Source organism: Vombatus ursinus, unplaced genomic scaffold (assembly GCF_900497805.2).
Source record: "Vombatus ursinus unplaced genomic scaffold, bare-nosed wombat genome assembly UNPS02004677.1, whole genome shotgun sequence".
Lineage (NCBI taxonomy): Eukaryota > Metazoa > Chordata > Mammalia > Diprotodontia > Vombatidae > Vombatus > Vombatus ursinus.
In genome coordinates this window covers 2,778,497-2,798,507 of record NW_020944455.1, presented here as the reverse complement: position 1 = coordinate 2,798,507, position 20,011 = coordinate 2,778,497, and the positions used below count along the sequence as shown (strand labels likewise).

General features: G+C 40.3%; 1 protein-coding gene across 3 annotated transcripts in view; it reads right to left on the bottom strand.

Moving 5' to 3' along the window:
- Positions 1–238: 238 nt before the first annotated feature.
- ACSL4 (acyl-CoA synthetase long chain family member 4) overlaps positions 239–20,011 on the bottom strand; it is a 77,481-nt gene continuing 57,708 nt past the window's right edge. For all 3 annotated transcript variants that reach the window (XM_027838989.1, XM_027838998.1, XM_027838983.1), the window contains 8 exons: positions 18,695–18,766; positions 13,707–13,846; positions 12,501–12,673; positions 10,178–10,252; positions 6,927–7,118; positions 5,720–5,834; positions 4,753–4,910; positions 239–3,214 (listed from right to left, as the gene is read on the bottom strand). In XM_027838989.1, coding sequence (XP_027694790.1) covers positions 3,057–3,214; positions 4,753–4,910; positions 5,720–5,834; positions 6,927–7,118; positions 10,178–10,252; positions 12,501–12,673; positions 13,707–13,846; positions 18,695–18,766 — 1,083 coding nt within the window. In that variant the 3' untranslated portion in view covers positions 239–3,056. The remainder of the gene's footprint in view (positions 3,215–4,752; positions 4,911–5,719; positions 5,835–6,926; positions 7,119–10,177; positions 10,253–12,500; positions 12,674–13,706; positions 13,847–18,694; positions 18,767–20,011) is intronic.

The window sequence follows — 20,011 nt, the reverse complement described above, 5'->3', positions numbered from 1 at the left end:
ACCAGAAAGGGGTTCCACCCATTAACCGTTGAAAAAGCAATAGTCTCCATTCAAATGAACCTTGGTGTTATATGGGGCAACTGGACAAAATGAATGGGGGCTTATGTAAACTCTAGTTTTGTGGGGTTTTAAAAAATAAGTTTTAAAAGAAAGATCCTTAAAAATGTTTCCTGGCACCCCCTCATCCACCCCTCATCCATGTAAGCTCAATTTTGTTACAAAACTCCAAACAAATGGACCTGGTTCTATGGATGGATTTATTTCTTAAGATCTGAGTGCAAACTTTAAAAATACAACAAAACTTTCCATTAGGAATCAACACACCACACCCAATAATGATTTTGCAATCATGCATTTTAACAGAAAGTACAAATAGGTGCATATTTGAAAATTAAACATTTCCCCTTAGACCAAGAAAACAACACAATCTTCTCTCTGTTCCTATTTTTTCTAATTCAGAAACACATCACATACATATTCTATGGAGACAATATTAGCTAAGTATTCTAACCCATCTCCGTGATCAAAGAAACGAACACTCTGACTTTGTGAATCATTTAACTATATTTAGTCTCTGGAAAATATGCAATTATACTTCCACATATGGTGAAGGTCATGACAATAAACAGTAGAAACTGAGGCAAGATGAGATATTTCAGGTGTAGAAAGCCAAAATCACAAAGGTTCAGTTTAGAATCATGCCTATGGAATTGCGTTTGGTTTGGTTTTTTTTTAATTACAGCTTTTGTGAAATAGCTGACATAAAAAAAAATCAACAGTAAGCAATTTAAACATGTATTGAATACATGGGGTCAATCTCCAAAGATCAAATCTCTGAAAAGCCACTATTCATATGGAAAAGACTTTTCTGTGTATGTAAACAAATATGCATTTAGATAAAAAAAAAAAGTGGGGCGTAGTGGCATCTCCCTGGTCCCTTAAACGATATTTGGATTTTCATAAAGAATTAGCAGCACCTAAAGTGTTAATTTACTCAATCTAAAAGGTCGACACAATAGATTAGTTGGCAGTGTTCTAGCTTTAGGGAGATGAGAATGAGGGAAATGAAAATCTGAGAAAATATCACATACATTTAGCCAAAGTCACATTTCCAAAGGTAGCTTTAAAAATGGACAGAAAAATCATGAAGTTAACAAGTCTAAGAAAAGAGTCCCTAAAGGCCAGTCCCCAAACAGTGGGCCATGAATAGTCGTGGTTGCTGAGTTGTCCACTTAGTAACTAATGATGGTTGATTTTACAGATCAAAGAAGAGCTGGGGATTTGGGAGACTATCCACATACACATATCATTGCACAAACAATTTGCCCAGCATTTTACATCCCTGAACACTAAACAGATAAAATCTTTACAAAAACCTTCATTCCAGATTATTTTCCTTTTTACCATCATATACATAACATTTAAATATTTATGAATAGAAGAATCTCTTTTCTTTATAATATAAATATTTTAGAGCAAGGAAAACTATCTTGTAGTGGCGGCCAACATTTTTTTTTTTAAAGAAATGTAAGCAACACACACATGCACACAACATAAAATGATTAAGGAAAAAAAAGTGCAAAGTATAACAGTATTAAGAATGTTCACTTTTTTTTTTTAAACAGTAACTATAGCTCAAGTGTACACAGCCAGCACGGAAAAGGGAGCAAAAAAAATTTTAAGGGTTTTAAAAAACAAAAACACATGCACAATAAGTTACAGCACAAACAACAGATGAACCCTTATTGAACGGTCCCACGCCCACACCTAGAATTTCCAGTTTCTAACTTCTTCCACAAAAAAGGAAAAAATAGGATGACAGTGCTTTCTTCCCTTTAAAACCAACTTCCAAAAACGGAACCAAGTTACTCACCCAGAGGACACAGACAAGATTGCTAAGGAAATATTATATTTGTTTGTAATCTACTAGAATTAGGGTGAACTGCAAGACTTTCCAAAATGAAAAAATACTAAGAATCCAAACCAGTGACAGAAAAAACTTTTTAAGAAAACCCTAAAAAATATATTTGTTTTAATGGAAGTACATTTTGAAATTGATTCTTCAGAGTCGTGAAAACAAATTGCAAACATGAGCTCTTCTTAAGTGTTGTGAATCGGTCACAACTCTTAGGATTTGTTGACGCCATTGTCTTTCATATGAGATGTAACCTTCCACTATTTTGCTTTTGATCCTGTGTTTTCAACTTAAATATATATTGGCAGGCATTTTGCCAGAAACCTTAAAAAAAATGCACCTGCCATTTGTAAATGTCAAGGGAATGTGGTTATGGAATTCGGATCGCAAACAGTAATAAGAAGCAATCCAGTTTCCCTTTAAATATATTACTCAGTAGCATTTTTTGTCTTAATTTAAACTTCAGGCACTGTAAATATTCACAATATTATAATGATGTATAGATGATACCATCACTAATGCATGTCTGTAACCTTAATTCTTTATCTTATACACTCTTTCCAAGAATACGGTATTTCGTTTATATCTGTCTGTGATGCTATAGCCATGAGTTGTTTTTCGATAACTACCTAACATATATAAACAGTTGGAAAAGGATGTCAAAGCCCCCAGGCGGTGCTGCACAGAGTAGTGAGATCATAGATCTGTCTGTCAGGCCTGACAAGTAAGGAGGAAGCTTCTAAGTTAGGAAGACAACTGAACCTAGAAAGTGCAAATTTTATCCTCTACTCCAACCCTATTTATTTTGCTTCGACTTTAGCTAGGTTTAAGGAACCAGAAACGAACCTTAGGCAGAGTTACATTTTTGCTTTGTAACTCAGATGGGGTCAAGAATCAAAATTCAATAAAGTAGCTAGAGGCAAAAGACTTCCATCTAGGTTTCATTAGAACAATGCAAAGAAAAGTTAAAGGAGACTCAACAGCCATTTGAATTTTCAGGTTTTTCTTTTTGTTTTGATTTGATTAACTTTAGATTGTAATAGCTATATGTGTAGTCTAACAGCCAGAGGCAAAAGTAAAACGCCAAAATTTCAAATTGCAGAGGGCATAGCCCAACTATTTTTGAGAAAAGGCCCAACATTTATTTGCCTCCATACATTCTCTCGATGTCGTTGAGGTAATGGTTCCTCAGCTCTTTCCTTTTCAACTTGAAAGCATCAGTTACCAAGCCGGTTTCAGGAGTCCAAGGTTCTGGGCTTAAGCGAACTTTGATTGGAATTTCAAAACGCTCCAATTTCACTAAAAGGAAAAGAATAATGAGAGTCAAATTAAGTGTTTCTGAATTTCACAGGACTAAGAAAACAAACAAACAAACAAACCAGGCAGAACGATGTACTTCATGAAGTGTGATGTTTTCTACACAGGTGATTCAGGAGAAATTAACTCGATGGGAATGTTAAATAGCTTAATAATAATAATTCTACTAAATATTTCTACTAACACTATTTTACAAGGTGGTTTCATATCTACTCCCTTATTTGGATGGGATTTTTGCCTGTGTAGGCTTATATTTATGTACAATTGCACCTTCAAACACACTCTTTCTGGGCACTGTGGTAGCTCAAGTACTAAATAGGACATGAATCCTGAGTCTTTCTAGACACACTTCATTGAATTGCCAAGGAGAGGGAAAAATTGGCCCTTGATATTGTGGATTTCATACAAGTAGAAAAGCCTATGAACTTTAATTAGGAAGTTGCTGTTGTTGTTTTCTTCCTTTGTTCTTGAAGAGGACCAATGACATCAAGAGGGTGATGTCTTGACTTGCAAGTGAATTCGACTTAAGTGAGGCAGGGCTGTGCAAAGTCATCAGCCTCACTCTCTCCTCCCGAGCCATCTGGGTCCAGTGGCAAGACATAGATCAGGATGACTGGAGATGGCCTCGGACGTAGTGAGAGACCTTGGCCTTTGTAAGCTAAGATCTTTCCCAGGTCTCTGTCTCAGGCAAAGTCCATTCAGTGACTAAGGCTAGGTAAGAAATGAGGCCAAAAAACGGCCTCTTTTACCTACTCAAAAAAAAAAAAAATCAATCTGGGAAGGGAAGACCCTCAGGGTTTCTGGCCAGAACAGAAGCAATTGTTATTTATTCTTAGACAAACACCAAATCACTTTATGATGTTCATTCTGAAAAACTGCTTTGTCATGTTGTTTATTATTAATAAAAATTAATGACTAAAGCTCTAAAGGTTTATTCATATTAATCTGCAGGTGATTCCTATTTTATATATTACACCAAAGCTTTTCCTAAAAGATCCATGGTGATCAGAAATGACCCACCTTCTCAAGCAGCACCTTCTACTTTTTGGGCAGGTGGAAAATATTCCCTCCCAATGAGCCAAACGGGCCTCTCTGTACCTTCTATCCAGGGGTTCCATTGCCACCCTCTTAGGCCAAAAGAGCAATTCAAATACTTGGGGACTACAACAGTGTCTCCCCCACACTGTGGGAATTGCTGAGAACACAGACAACATGCAAAGAGGAGAGGGACCAGGACAGAGGCCTGGAGGACACCGACACAGAAGGAAGAGGACATGGAGGATGAACCTGGAAGGATTTAGGAGGGAAAACACTTGCTATTTTCTTCTCCAAGGATAGGAAAATTTAAGAACTAGACATAGTATCCCAATTATTTAAATAATTTGATATCTCTTAAATACTGCTACAGAAATTTAAAAAGCCCCACAATGAGGAAGATTTAACTATGGGGTCTTTTATAAGCTCAAGTTCTGAGTGGATTCTGATGACGCCAGGCCAGACGCCAACGTCATCATACTTACTGGTATTTGCAGCTTCTTTAATCTCCTTAAGTATCTCTGCTTCCATGGTAGGGTCATTGCAGATGTCTACCCAAGATCCCTCTACCCCTTTCTGCAGGGCTAGGGCCATCAGCCTTTTTTGATTAGGAACCACAAAACTGATCACATACGACTGGTCACTAAAAGATTGGAAAAGTACGTGTCATATCAAAAAGCAGTTTATCATAAGTGATGACAAATGAAACAGTGGTCAAAACATTTCCAAAGCTGTACTCTTCTAAGTTATTCATGGTCTGATTAACAAGTTTTAAATAAAACTTTACATGAAATTCTGATGCTGAATAAAGATTGTACTTCAGGAACAGCAGAAAAAAAAATCCTGAAGTAGAAGAGCTCAGGGAGTTCAGTTCTGGTTGGCCATGAATCAACTGGGTGAACTTTCCTTCTCTTGGAGTCACTTTCCTCATCTTAAGGGGTTGCACAACTGGGTTATTATACCCTCAGGAGATTCCATGGGTATTAAAGCATTCGGTGCAGAATTATTTCACAGTAGGACAAAATTAGAAACAAATTATGTGCCCAACAACTAGGTGACAGCTGAAAAAGCTGGGATATGTTAATGTATTGGACTATTTACCATAAGAAATACACTTCCTTGAGAAAAGATAAAACCATAAGAGGGGAAAAATACACGTGTTGTCAGCTGCAATCTCTATCATTTAGAATTTTGCTTGTTTTTTTTTTTTTAACTAATGAGGGTCCTATGGGGTGATTCTTGGGAAGTGCTTGTATCAAAACAAATATAGCAAGAAAAATAAAATAAACACAATGCAACGGTTGGACAGCTCTGAGGTTCCTTCCATTCTATAGCATTCTGGAATGCACACATATATACATGCACACACACACATGCACACCCCTCACCCAATTACCTCTGCTCCTCTCAGAAAGAAGTTCAGACACAGAATGTGTTCCGTGGGACACTGACCTTTTGGCATAGGCGCAGATATTATCTATGAGTGGGCAGTTTTTCAAGGCAGCCTCCACTTTGCCCAGAGACACGTACTCCCCAGCTTGGAGTTTCACCAAATCTTTCTTGCGATCTAGGAAGTCATAGAGAAGAAACTTTGACTTACCCAGAACTGGACTCACTCTTTTAGCTAAAATCTGGATTTGACTTCGGTTTCTCTGCCTTAATGTTAAAGACAGAGACAGTCCTTCAAAATCTGATTGCTTTTCTACATTTAATATTTTTGTCACACATCATTTTACTTGACCTTTATTTTAAGACCTGCTAGGAACATGAACATTTCATTCTATATAGCCATATTTGAATCTCAGACCCATGAAAATATATGATGAAATTTCCTCCTACCTGATAAATGGCAAATGCCTAAGAAAGAAAATTTGAGTGGCCCCAGGGACCCTGTGGCTTTCTTTAAGTATTTAGCCATGTTGGAGCTAAAGATGGCACAATGTCAGAGCACACTGGCACATGAGAGGGACCAGTAGAGGCTTTACAATCAGTGCACCCATGCCCAAAGGCCTGGATGTGGCCTGGCCATCACTCAAGAGCTGTACTGTAATGCCAAGCAGCCTCCAGGGCCCCCCTGATGGCCTGCTCCAAAGGGGATTTGAGAAAGGTCTCAGAAGTTTGGGATTCAATTATGTTCCTGTGAAACTCTCTTCCAAGCAGCACAGAACTTGTGGAAGGATCCAAATTCACCTTTCCAGGAATTTTCTGAACTGGTCAAAGCAGGAAGAACACAATGTCTGCTATTGATACTAACATTTCCCAATGGCTAAATCTGGCTAGAGCTACGGAAGCTGCAATTTTATACCAAAATGTGTCTGTGTTGCCCCTTGGCACTTTGACAATGGGGATAGTACCAGACAAGGGGAAAGGGGAGGTGTGGTGGGCTGAGCAAGCCGAGGAGAGAGGAGCCCAGATGCATGTTGGTGGCCACCAAATTCTGCACCCCCTGCCCCCCACTCCTACACACATACACACACCTGCTATTTTCACCCAACATGAGTACCAGCCCTATACCAAGCACAGTGCTCTGCAGACAGGTAGGGACTTCTTAAATGGTGACTGAATCCAGTTGCTAAGGATTTTCCCATTATCACCTTTACAGATACTTAAGTTATCAAAAGCAAATTAAACCTGCGGAAAATAAAAAAAAAATACTGACCTATGATCTGTAAACATCCATCAGGGTGAAATTCTCCAATATCTCCAGTACAAAACCATCTTTGTCCATTTTCATCCACAGTGTAATCTTCAGCCGTTTTTTCTTCATTTTTAAAATAGCCCATGGAAATATTCTGCCCACCGATTACGATTTCACCCCTGGGGTTTGGCTTGTCATGGATGGTATAGCCTCCTAGAAATCAGAAAAGCAAACTGGCCCATGCTCTAAAAATACAATGGACTTTACTAATCATTAAAATGATTTTTCTATAATTAGCTGGTAATACAACATAGTATATGTTATACTAAACTACAATTTGCCTTAGGGTCAGCCTTATGTGTGAGTAAGCTAGAGCACATCCTGAATGGTAATGGGCCTTGAGATCATTCCATTCACGGAGCAGGTGAAGGAGCTATGGATCTTTAGCCTAGAGAGGACCTGGGCAGGGAAGGAGGGCTGTCTTCAAATACCTGAATGTCTGTCACATGGAAAAAAAGGATTAGCCATGCTCTAGTCAGCCCCAGAGGACAGATACAGGAGGAACAGTTTGGAGTTAAAAGACTTCACTTGAAGTCTGATGTATGGAAAAATGTAGAGTGAGTAAAGAGTATTTTCAATGGGAACTGGAAGCCTGATTTACAGTTACAGGAAGTAGGAAAACAGGAGCAAAGCCAGGGGAGAGAAGGTATGAAAATGGACAGGTCCTAAGTTTAGCAGTACAGTAATAACAAGAAGAAAAAGCCAAGAGAGGCAATATGGCCCAGGGATTAGAGGGCTGGTTTAAAGCCTCGTTTAAGTTCTGTCTTTGACACATACCAGCTGTGTGACTCTCAGAAATTCACTGAGCCTCTCTGTGCTCCAAGACACATCAAGACTTACGTGTTATGACCAAATTGCTCCTTTGCATTGGTAGAGAGTTTCCATATTGGGAATTCCCCAAACTGATGAAATGACAGATTGGGGAGCCCCCCCCCCAATAACAGGCAACACAGGCAGCTTCCTTCTACTAGTTCACCTTTAGAGAGCCCTAGAGGTGCCTTAGGAATGGCTTTTTCTCATAATAGCCCTATGAGGCAAAGTATACACATACTGTCATGGCCATTTTTTTTTTTAGGCAATTGGGGTTAAGTGACTTGCCCAGGGTCACGCAGCTAGTAAGTGTCAAGTGTTTGGTCTGAGGTCGGATTTGAACTCAGGTCCTCCTGACTTCAGGGCCGGTGCTCTATCCACTGTGCCACCTAGCTGCCCCGTGTCATGGCCATTTTACCAATGTGGAAACTGACAAGTTACATGACTTGCCCAGGGTCACACAGTCAACGTCTGAGGTGGGATCTGCTCAATACTTTTTTTTCCCACTACTTCATACTGTCTCTAACATATTTAGCAAAAGCTCTTCCATTTTTTATACTTCAAATATATTGACAAATTTCTGATGTTTTGCACAACAATTTGACTGACATTGTCCTTATAGGCTTCCATTAGAAAATTAGACACATGCTCTCAGAAAAGCTATGTGGCCTTTGGATGGAATAATAACATTTTCAAATTGAAGCCATCACTTAAACCCCACTTGTGATGCTTCTTCATGGTAATCTGGATGCTTGAAGGCCCTGCCTGAACCTAGAAAGGCATGACAAAGGACTTTGTGTCCGCCATTCAAGGACTGGCCTATGTCTGGGCTACTCCACCCCACCCACCGGTAGCTACTATGTCCTAAGACTTGGAAGGGTTTGAGCAATGTTCTAGGGAATACCTCTATTGATGAAATCAGAGATTCCCTCAGGAACATACATTAATGTAATGTAATAGACTTTTTGAGCTCCAATATTTAAAATAAAATTATTTGATGACAGTTTGGTGGTGTGGGGTGGTAAGATTTGGAACTCAAGAACTTGAGCAGGAAGACTGGAAAGAATTCTGTTCTCTTGCCTCCCGGTCCAGCTGTTCTAGTGCTGACTACCAGGAGAAGTAGAAAAGATAAAGAAAATAGCCCCTGGAGGCAAGGGAACTGTCAATCATTTGTTTAGGGATGTTAATGTTTATTATCTTTTTTTTTTTTTTGATGGTGAGGCCTAGCTTACCTTTCTCTTCATGGGCAAAGCAAAAAACAAAAACAAAAACACAACATCAATAAAAGGAACATCAGCAAAGTGGGAATTTTAAAAGCAGATGAGTACAATTTAACCATCCAGACAGTACTGGTGAATCACAAATTAGTACAAGAATCTTCTTATTTATTTATCTGCCAAAGCTTTTGGAGCTTTTCTTCTGGGGAATCCTGAGGGAGGGGTTCAACTCTGAAGAGGAAGCTTAAGGAAGTCATCAGCATAAAGCAAAACGTGCCACCTCAGATAACCTGGCACTCCAAATATTCTGGAGTAAGGCCTTTGCCAACTGAATGACTGTTGGGTTAGCCTAAGTCTACATTTAGCACACCGACCATTAAATAAGTGTTTGTACGCCTCTGGCCCCTTTTCTATTACTCTGCCACCATTGCCGTGGAACCATAAAGGGACAACATGGGACTAAGGGCCCTTTTGGTGTTTGGTTTGTCCCATGGGCACCTAGTGGCCATGCCCATCCACACTTGACCAGGCTGCTCCTCAGACAGCTTCAATTCAACAACCAATAATGTTTATTAAGAATTATATGCTCTGGGGGCAGCTAGGTGGTACAGTGGATAGAGCATTGGCCCTGAAGTTAGGAGGACCTGAGTTCAAATCCGGCCTCAGACACATAACACTTACTAGCTGTGTGACCCTGGGCAAGTCACTTAACCCCAACTGCCTAAAAAAAAAAAAAAAGAATTGTATGCTCTGCCTTGTGCTAGATCCTAGGGAGGCAAAGAAGTCTTGCCCTCAAGCAGCTTACATTCTATTATTGGGGGAGGGGTGCTCTGTATGTACATAGAGTAATAATGAGGCACAGAAAAGGACTCACATCTCAGGTGAGGCCGAGTCTTGCCTTGAAGGCAGGTTTAAGAGGTAAGAAAGAAGTGCCTTTCAGACATGGGGGACAGCTTATACAGAGGCACTGAGGTGGGAGATGAACATCATGTATGGAGAATAGCTAATAGGCCAGACAGATCCCAGAATCTCCAAGGCAGGATGGGGCAGAGCCACCTGCAACTCCCTGAAAGCATCTGGGTTGGGCTCTGGGTGGAGGAGCATAGCCAGAGACACTCCACACCCTCTATGAGCGGTCTTCAGTGGGCACTGTCCAATGAGCTGAGAACAGCATAAAATTCTTACCTTCTTGCCAGTCCTTTAGCTTAATTTCACAGCAAATAAGAGGGGCTCCTACTCGACCAGTGCTATAGTCAGTAACTATGAGAGAGGGAAAAAAGAGACCAGCATTGACTATGACATTCTAGACTGTATAATATAGGAGGAATGGCATGAGGCAGAGGATCAGAGAGAAAAAAAAGGAAAGGGAATTGGCAGAAAAGGAGAAGTCACCTCACCAAGGATCTATCTGGTGTCTGCTCTGTGCCAGGCACTGTACCACGTACTGCAGAGGCAAAGATAAAAGTGAAACAGTCCCGTGGTCAAGGAGTGTACCTTCTTTTAGGGGTGTAATACATATATATGCAGAGAAGCGTACGTCGAGTTGTGCAAACTGATGATGGGGAGCATCATACAGGAGGCACCAGCTGAGCTGAGCTCTGCAGGAAGCTCCTGATCCTAAGAAGGAGAGGGCTCTGAGCACAGAGGTACGAACGTTGGACTTGAAGACAGTGCATTAGGAAGAGGAATGATCCGAAATAAACCTGGCAATGGAGGCAAGAGCCAGGTTGTGGAAACCTGTTAAGTGCTAGGCTGTGGGAGTGGTGTTTTATCCTATAATCCTACAGGGAGCTAGTGAAGATATCAGAGCAGAAGAGCGACATAGCCGATTTTTAGGAATATCAATTTGGTGGCTGTGTGGACAGCAGATTGAAGGGGAAGGCCAGACAGCAGAGAGACCAATTAGGCTAATGCACTGGTCCAGTTGAGAGGTGATTTTAAAAGGGCAGAGGTTATGTGAATGGGAGGGAAGGGGATGGATGAAAGAGAAGCTGTGGGTGTAAAAACAATGAGACTTAGCAAATGACAGGCCAAGAGGACAGGAAAGAGTAAAGGAAGCTCTAAGTTTGTGAACCAGAATCAACTGAGAAGGATGGCGGTGCCCACAACAGCAACAGAGAAATTGGCCGGAAGGGTAGGTAACATAGTGAGTTTCTATTTGGTTATGTTGAGTTTGAGATCCCCATAAGGCATCCAGATAAAGATGCCCAATGGGCAGGTAGTGATAAGAGGACTGTGACGTAGGAGTCATCCCATAGAGATGATGAGGAGGCCTGGGGAGAATGTCCACATTTAGTCATCAGGGTGCAGGAGCAGGATCGTGTCCTAGCAAAGGAGCCTGAGGAGTGGTAAGACTGGGAGGAGAATGACAAGTGTCATGGAACTGAGAAGACAGTGTGAAAGAAGAGGCTCGATTGTCATAAGCTGCTGGATAAGTCAAGTAGAAGGAAGACTGAGACAAGACCAGTCCATCAGGCAGTACGAGATCACTTTACATCATAAAAATATCAACACACCAGGGAATTTAATGACTGAATTGAAAAAAAGAAATACTAAATTCTTAAATTAAAATGTTAAAAGGCAAAACCAAATATGCAGAAAATACATTTTATATGCATACAGAAGAACAGAAACAAATATAGGTCAAAAAGAGTGGATCAGCTCTCTGAGAATAAGGTCCCTTCAGGCAGATTGGTGTCTCGGGAAGATGCTTTGGGCACCAGGGTGGAGGATGGGCTGGAGAGCAGCAGAGAGACTGGAAGAGGGAGACCAGTCAGGAGACCATTTTAGTGGTCCAGTAATTTAGCCTAAGGTAGTTGCAGTGGAAAAGAATGAGAAAACACAAGAAATAATTTCTAAGGAAGAAATGACAGGGCCTGGTAACAGGTTAACGGTAGGATAAGGACAATGGATAGTGAGCACTCCAAGGGAATTTGAAGGTTTCCAGCCTGGGAAACTTGAAGAATGGTAGTACTAATGACAGAAGAGAGAAGCAGGGAAGGGAAGCGAGTTTTTGTTGACAGATCATAAACTTTTTTTTTGATGTGCTGTTTGTAGTGACAGTATAACCAGGTGGCGATGTGTTGCTGGTGGTTGGAGACATGAGACTAGAATGTGGGCCACGAACTTAAGAGAGCAGAGACTTAGAGCTCAAAGGGAATTTCTGTTCAACCTTCTCATTTTACAGGCCCACGGTAATGAAATGATCCACCCAGTATCGCATGTGTAGGAAGCAGAGACTTCATTATCTCCCACAGAACCTAGCTAGAAACATGAAGCCCTAATTCATAGACTTTAAAACTGGTAAGGAGAGGGGGTATCTTCCTTCCATCTCTCTAGTTCAGGAGCTTTAAGATCTGATTCCTGTAACACAGGAGGTAATAATAAGGTATGATTCCCCGCCCCCCCAAGTTTTCCAAGTTTATATTCATGTTTATGTACCAATGGAAATAGCTGGAGGGGCAGCGTGCATACTTAGCATCATTAATCATACAAAAACAACACTGACCTTCAGTAACTGTTCCAGCCCCGCAAGATTCGGTTAATCCATAACCCTGGCCGATGGGGCAGCAGAAACAGACGTTCATAAATCGGTGTGTCTGTGGTGAAAGCGGTGCTCCTCCAGAAAGCATCATACGGACATTCCCACCTAATAGGGCTTTTACTTTTTTAAACAGCAGACTTGATAAAAGGGAAGGGTGGGGAAGAGAAGGAGAAATATTTGAACATTTTTGCTGACGCAGTTATCTAAAGAGCAAATTAGTGAGAACTGCTTTAGTAAGGATTTCTCAGCTTTGCTTAAGCACGAAAACCTCAGTATTATGAGAATTAAAAAGCAATAACTGTCCAAAGACACTCTTCCTTTTGAAAAGGAGTGAGGTGAGATTTTATAATTGTTGCACAAATAAAAGAACAGAAGTGATATTGAGAGCTATATCTAGAAAGGCAAATACTGGACACTACAGTCTGACAAATGTATGTCTGGAAATAATGACCAACTTTAGAAACTAAAGTAATTACCTTTGAGTATTTATCCCTTTCTATGGCATGAAATTCCAGATCAGGCCATTAAATTTACATACGTGTGTTTTTACAAATGAATCAGAAACTTCCATGAGGAATGAGTCTAAGACAAAAGAAATCTCCTAACTCAAGTCTAGTCCATGCACTAAGCCATTTTCTGATTCCCAATTCATAACTATTCACCTAATTATTAAAATTAAGAGTTCTGTTCTTAACTTATAATGGCAAATGATGACATTTCTGATACCCAAGGCATACTGAGCTGGCTTGAAAATTCATCGATTGCTGTAAGAAAATTGCAAATGTTGAGCCCAAACTGTTGGTAAAGTTCTTGTGCATTTCCCAAGTATTTGCCATGTTTGTTATGTGACACATCAAAGAATTTGAATAATTTCACACTAGGAAGAAATGGCTTAAAGGGCCATCATGATAGTAACCCCAAAATAAAGTCCATTTGCTCCTTCCACCTGAATACTCTGGATCACAGGATGTAGTTCTAGAAGAGAACTTAGAGGTCACCAAGTACAGCCCTCTCATTTTATAGAGAAAGAAAATAAAGTCCCCAAAAGGGAGGTCAGTTGCCCAACACACATCCAAATCCAGGGCTCTTTCCAGTATACCACAATGAGCTTTGGAAATAAAAGGTTTCAAGATGACCTACAATACTAGTGGAACCAAGAAATGTACTTACAAATTGCACAAAGGGGCATCATATCCTTTTTTTATCTGTTCCAGCTTATAGTCATAGCCTATCTTGAAGAGAGTTTTCTGAAAATAGTTCATCTCTTGAACTTTACTCATAACATTCTTATAAATTCTGTCCATAATTTCCTAAAGGCGAAGAAAAGATTAAAATGACTTCTATGCAAAACACACACACACTCACTCACACTCTTCACTGAAGACAGTTTGTTGACAACACTTGTGAAAATTTTTAGCATATCATACATACTTATTTTCTTTAACATGTAATTAATTTTACTGACTTTGTTCAATTACAGGTAATAATTAACTATTTTAAAATGACTAAAGTATGAGATGGGAGTGGCCCTTCTTGCATACTTATGCTGAAATAAGAAATATTATTAAATACATGTGTCAACAACTCATCTAGTTCCCACAAAAAGAAATCTTCCATTTCCCTCAACTGAATTTAAATATATTCTTGGGCTAAACAGTTTTAAACATGCCTCAAGTTTCAAAACTTTATATTAATGGCAACATTGGTTACCCATGTTTGAAAGGTTGGGATATCTGAGACTCTTCTTTCTTCCTCATTTTTCTTATCCAATCAAGTTGCCAAGTCTAATAGCCTGTTTTCATTTCTCCTCCTCCTTGACCTCTCCCTCTGCAGAATTTACAATTCTCTCCTCTCTCGGTTTTCATGATTCAGCTCTCTCTTCATTCACCTCTCTGGCTGTTCATTCTCAGTCTCATTTGGTGGTTCTTCATTTCTCTCTGCTCCTTCATCCTGGGCTGTCTACCAAGGCCCTGGGCCTGGGCCTGATCTCCTTTCCAATTACACTATCTCACTTAATATTACCAGCTTCCATGGTTTCAATTATGCTATCTACATAGATGACTCCTAGATCTATCTACCTATCTAGCCCTAGTATCTCTCTTGAGCTATGGTCTTGTATCACCAAATGCCCTTTGCATATCTTGAACTGAATATCCCATATAAAAGCACCTCAGATTCAACATATTCAAAATTGAGTTCATTATCCTTTCTCCCATACCCTCCCTTTTAAAGTGTTGAGGGAACTAGCATGCTTCCCAATCACCTGGGCACCTCGGTGTCATCCTTGACTCCTTGCTCTCACCTACCCCACATGTCTAATCTCGTCATTTCTCCCTTAGTAAATTTTCCACCTATGTCCCCTTTCTTTCTACCACCCTAACTTAGGCCCTCGTTACCTCCACTCTGACCTATGATGATAGCCTTATAACTAGTCTCCCTACCTTGAGTCTCTCCCCACTCCAATCCATCCTCCAATTGGTTGCCAAGGCGATATTCTAACATGCAGGGCTGACCATTCATCCTCCCCTCTTGGAGTCAGAAAACCTGAGGCCATGCTCAGTGGACCCCAGTGGCTGCCTATATTGTTTCCAGTATCATGGCTCCCTATATTACCTCCAGGATCAAATTGAAACGCTTCTATTTGACCTTGAAAGCTCCCCATAACTTGGCTTCTTCCAACCTCTCCCATCTTCTTATATTCTCCTTCCCTCCACTCCCCACCCCCACAACTCCTCCTCCCAGCTGCTAGTGCCTTCACCTGACATTAACTCCCATCCATTTTCTGTACCGTCTCCCGCTACTGAATGTGAGCTCCTTATAGGCAGACCTTTATGTGTATCCTCAGTGCCTGGTATATTGTAAGAATTTAAGAAATGCTTTTTGACCGACTGATTATCATGTCCCATCAGTTAGTTTCTCTCTCTGCAATAACTCTCTTGGTCCCCCCTCCCTCTCTACTCCTTCTACCATCCTCCTAGATGAGCTCTTATCACCATCATAGTGTCCCAAATGTTCTCCCCATCTTCATTCTCTTCCCTAGTCATCTCTGATACTTCCCATTTCTTTTTCTTATGTATAGATCAGAAACCTTCAATGTTTCCCTAATGCTGATACTCCCTAGCCAATCTCCATCTGGTCCCACCCCCCCCCATTCCTAGCCACCTCATACTTATTAACCTCCATGTGTGTTATGCTCCAACTAAACCACGTCAATCCTCTGTCTTTGTTCCCCTTGACCTCTATTCTGGGAATGCTCAGCCCCAAAATCCACCTGCTGAAATCCTTTAAGGTCCATCTCAAAAACCAACTGTTCCACTGAATTGAAAAAGAAAAAAGATAGCTGTGTGACCCTGGCCAAATCACTTAACCACAACTGCCTCACCAAAAAGCAAAAAAACAAAAACAAAAACAAAACAAAACAAAAAACCCAACCCCAAAAGACTGTTAATAGTTTTTTTTTTAATTGACTTGAACTGAATAAAGATCTCTATTGATAGTCCTATAAATCCTATGTCCCAGAAGATTTAAGTAGTCTTACTCCAATTCAATAGAGGAAAAATAGAGGCCCAGAAATGAGAACTTTACACATGGGGCCTTTTAAATCATCCGTGGTAGAATCGGGATTAAGATACACTTTCTCTGATATCCAGCCCAGTCAATGCTCTGCTAATAAGGAGGAGAAAGTCTTTGACCAAATAAGGGAAAAGTATTAAACAACAAAATCTTCAAACTTTATAGAATAATTATGAAGACAGCAATCATATCTAATGTTACTAGATACAGGTTCCAAAAAGCAGCAAGTATTACTATGAATAATCACAGACTAAGCTTTGCACTGAATAAAACTACAGATGGCCCCTGTGGAGCCACACACAAGTTCAGAGACGAAGAGAGAACAAACCTTTTTTTTGGGGGATGCCTTCTTGTCATCCAAACAGATACAAACCCTGCTATATTCCAGTAATTCAAAGGAATGACCATCACACTTGCAATGCCTTCATATAGGTCTGGGACTGGCACTTCTAAAATCAATGTCCCCTGTACAAGGCCTTGGGTTTGAATCTACCAGGCTTTGCCACTAACTAGGTGTCTGACCTTTGGCAAATCACTTTCATTCCATACTCCTGAGCCTCAGTTACTTCCTGTGCAAAATCAGGGAGAAAGGAGTGGTAGACAAGATGACTGTTAAGGTCCCTTCCAGCTTTAGAGATGATGTATTACTGGGCTGCTACTAATGTGAGCTATGGTTAATATTCACTGGCTTTAATCTGAATCCTCATTTAGTGGGAATAAGATTGTATGTGTTTTCTGCCCTAGGAGAGAAAAGCAGTTGAGAAAATAAAATTATATCTGATACAGATTGTAACTGAGGCAACCATATTTATTTTTGCAGGCTGAAGACTTTCACACTTCAATTCCCTTGGCAAAGGACTTGAATTATAAACACCTCTAAACAGATCTTCTAAAACATTACATAAATGCAAGTTATTATCAGAGAGGTAAAAAAGGTACGTAAAAAAAGAACCCAGCACTTGGAGGCAGGAGGCACAGGGCTCTCATGCTAGTCATGAGCTGTGGGCCTTCTTCAAACCTCAATTTTTTCAGCTGCAAAATGGGGAGAATTTGCACTACCTACCACACAAGGTTGTTGGGGAAAGAAGTGCTCTGTAAAGCTTAGAAAACACTATAGAAATGTGAATTTCTATCATTACATAGAAAGATACCGTCACGTGAAACAATTTTATCATCTGCCTTACTAGAATAATTCTGAAGTCTAAAATTAAGACGATCACAAACCACAGATTTCTTGGAATAGCAGATAAGGATTTTAATTTTCTTAGATTTACCATATGAAAAAACTAATATTGCAAGAGATATGGATAAAGGTGAAGTTACAGTCATAAGTGATAGTTCATCCATCCAAGAAACATATATGCAAATATATTCCACTATAGGCAGAGCAGATTTAGTCCTATTTTAGTTTTAGAAAAGTCAAATTGGCAAAAATCTTATTAGCAAGTGGTTTCAGCTATGTTCAAAAGTATTTCCAAACTCTCATCTCAGAAAGGCTATAAAAGTCAACATCCCCCTTATGAAGAACAGTAGCATGTAAAAGAATAATTCTGAACACCTAGGCTGCTCAAACTTATTTATGCTGACAAGGTCTTGCCAAGCCAGTGTTCAGGAGACCTGGGCTCTAATTCCCTGGGAAAACCATTTCACTTATCTGTGCCTCAGTTTCCTCATTTGTAAAAATGCAAGGCTGGTCTAGATCAGCACTTCTTAAACTGTGGGTTGTAACCCCATATGGAGTCACAAAAAATTTGGCAACAGTAAAAGGTTTCTGAACATGCGCGACCAAAAATTAATTAAAAATCAAACGTGTTATGAATCAGAGGTGTTTGCTGGTGCTACACTGCCACGACTTCACTGCAGCCTTGGTTCTGAACACAAAGCATGTGCACTTTGTACTGCACATGCCCTCAGGCCATGCAATGCCAACTAACGTTGCCAAAAAGGGGTCATGAGTGGAAAAAGTTTAAGAAGCCCTGGCTACATGATCCCTTTCCAGCTGGAGGACCACAGAATGCTTGAGCTGGGAGGGGCTTCTGAGACTCAACTCCTCCCCAAAGTAGTCAATGCTTTCTGTCCCGTCCCCAAGACGAGGCTATCCAGGGTCTGTTTGAATACTGGCTATTACTATGGCAAAGTCCCCTCACTGAGTTATTTGAAAAAAGTATTACCTTTTTTTAATCTAGTTTTCAAGTACATATTTAGGAAGTTTCCATTTCTTTTTCTCAAATGTTTGAATGACTTTAAACCACCCAACTGAGAAACTTACTTTTCTTAGGCACTGAATAAAAAGTCAAGCTATGGAAATGACCATCCATGAGTGCTATTAAAAAAAAAAGGCATGTGGTACTTACACTGCAAACAAATTCATGATCAAAACTGTTACGTATTGTAAATTCGATGTGGAGTCAGAAGGCCTGGGTTTAAGCCCAGCTTTTGACACCTGGACTAGCTGGATGGTCTTGGGAAAGTCAAATACCCCTTGAGAATTCAAGTTTCCTGTCTGCTGCATAGGGCCCTCCTGAGGAAAGTACTACAGAAATGTGAACCATTATTATTCGCTGCTGATGTTAGCCTCTACTTACCGGTACAGCTGCCATAAGTGTAGGCTTCAGAACACTACAGTCACCTTTGCTTCCTTTTTTAATTTTGCTGGACTATAACAAAGAAAAAGTTCAACATGTTATGTAAACAAATCACAAAAAAAGTTTAAAATAACTCAAGACACTTTCTTATTAAAAAATCGTTCAAGTGTCATTCAAGCATTACCTGAGCCTATCCAACAAGAGCTACAGATGCAAAACTGTTACCACAGTAGTTCTATGTTGGTGGATCTGGGACTTCCGAACCCCAACGTGCCTTCTTATTCTAGTGGATTTTTATCTGTATCTTTCCATAAATTCTCGGCCTTAACCATGGATTGAATGTTCCCCAAGGTTCTGTCCCAGGCCCTCTTCTCTTTTCTCTGTACGGTCGAATCACCTCCTGTTGACTCAAGTCTCCTCCTCTTCATACAGAGGACTCCCACATCTCTACTCCCCCACTCTCCTAAGCATCAGTCCTACATCACTAATGACCTAGCAGACATTTCAAACTGGATTTCTGGTAGGCATCTCAAACACCACATGCCCCAAATGATCTCCTCCTTGAAACCTACAACTAATTCCTAAATTCCTCCTTTTTGTTCAGGGCACTACCATACATACTCCCAGTAACGCAGGCTTATAACCTTGGAGTCATCCTCAACTCTTTCATCTCACTCACATCCAATCAGTTTCTAAGACTTGTTGATTCTTCCTCCACATCATGTCTTGGATTTGGCTCCTTTGCTCCATTCACATGGCCACCACTCTAGTTCTGGCCCGCCTTAAGTCTTTCCTCTTTCCATGCAACTGCCAAAGCACAGGTGTGACCATGTGACTCCCCTATTCAATAAACTTCAATGACTCCCTTTTACCTCTAAGGATTAAATACAAACTCTTCTGTTTGGCATTTAAAGTCCCCTTTGAACATAGTTCCAATCTACCTTTTTATTTCTATTTTTTTTAAAGGCAATTGGGGTTAAGTGACTTGCCCAGGGTCACACAGCTAGTAAGTGTCAAGTGTTTGGTCTGAGGCCAGATTTGAACTCAGGTCCTCCTGACTTTAGGGCTGGTGCTCTACCCACTGCACCATCTAGCTGCCCCATAACCTTTGTTTTTAAAACTTTGAGTTCCAAATTCTCTCCCTTCCTCCCTCCCCACTCCTCCTCATTGAGAAGGCAAACAATACTATATAAGTTATAAATGTGTAGTCATGCAAAACATTTCCATAACAGTCATGTTGTGAAAGAAAACAAAGGGAAAAAAAACTTCAAGAAAAATAAAGTAAAAGCAGTAAGTTTCAATCTGTATTCAGACACC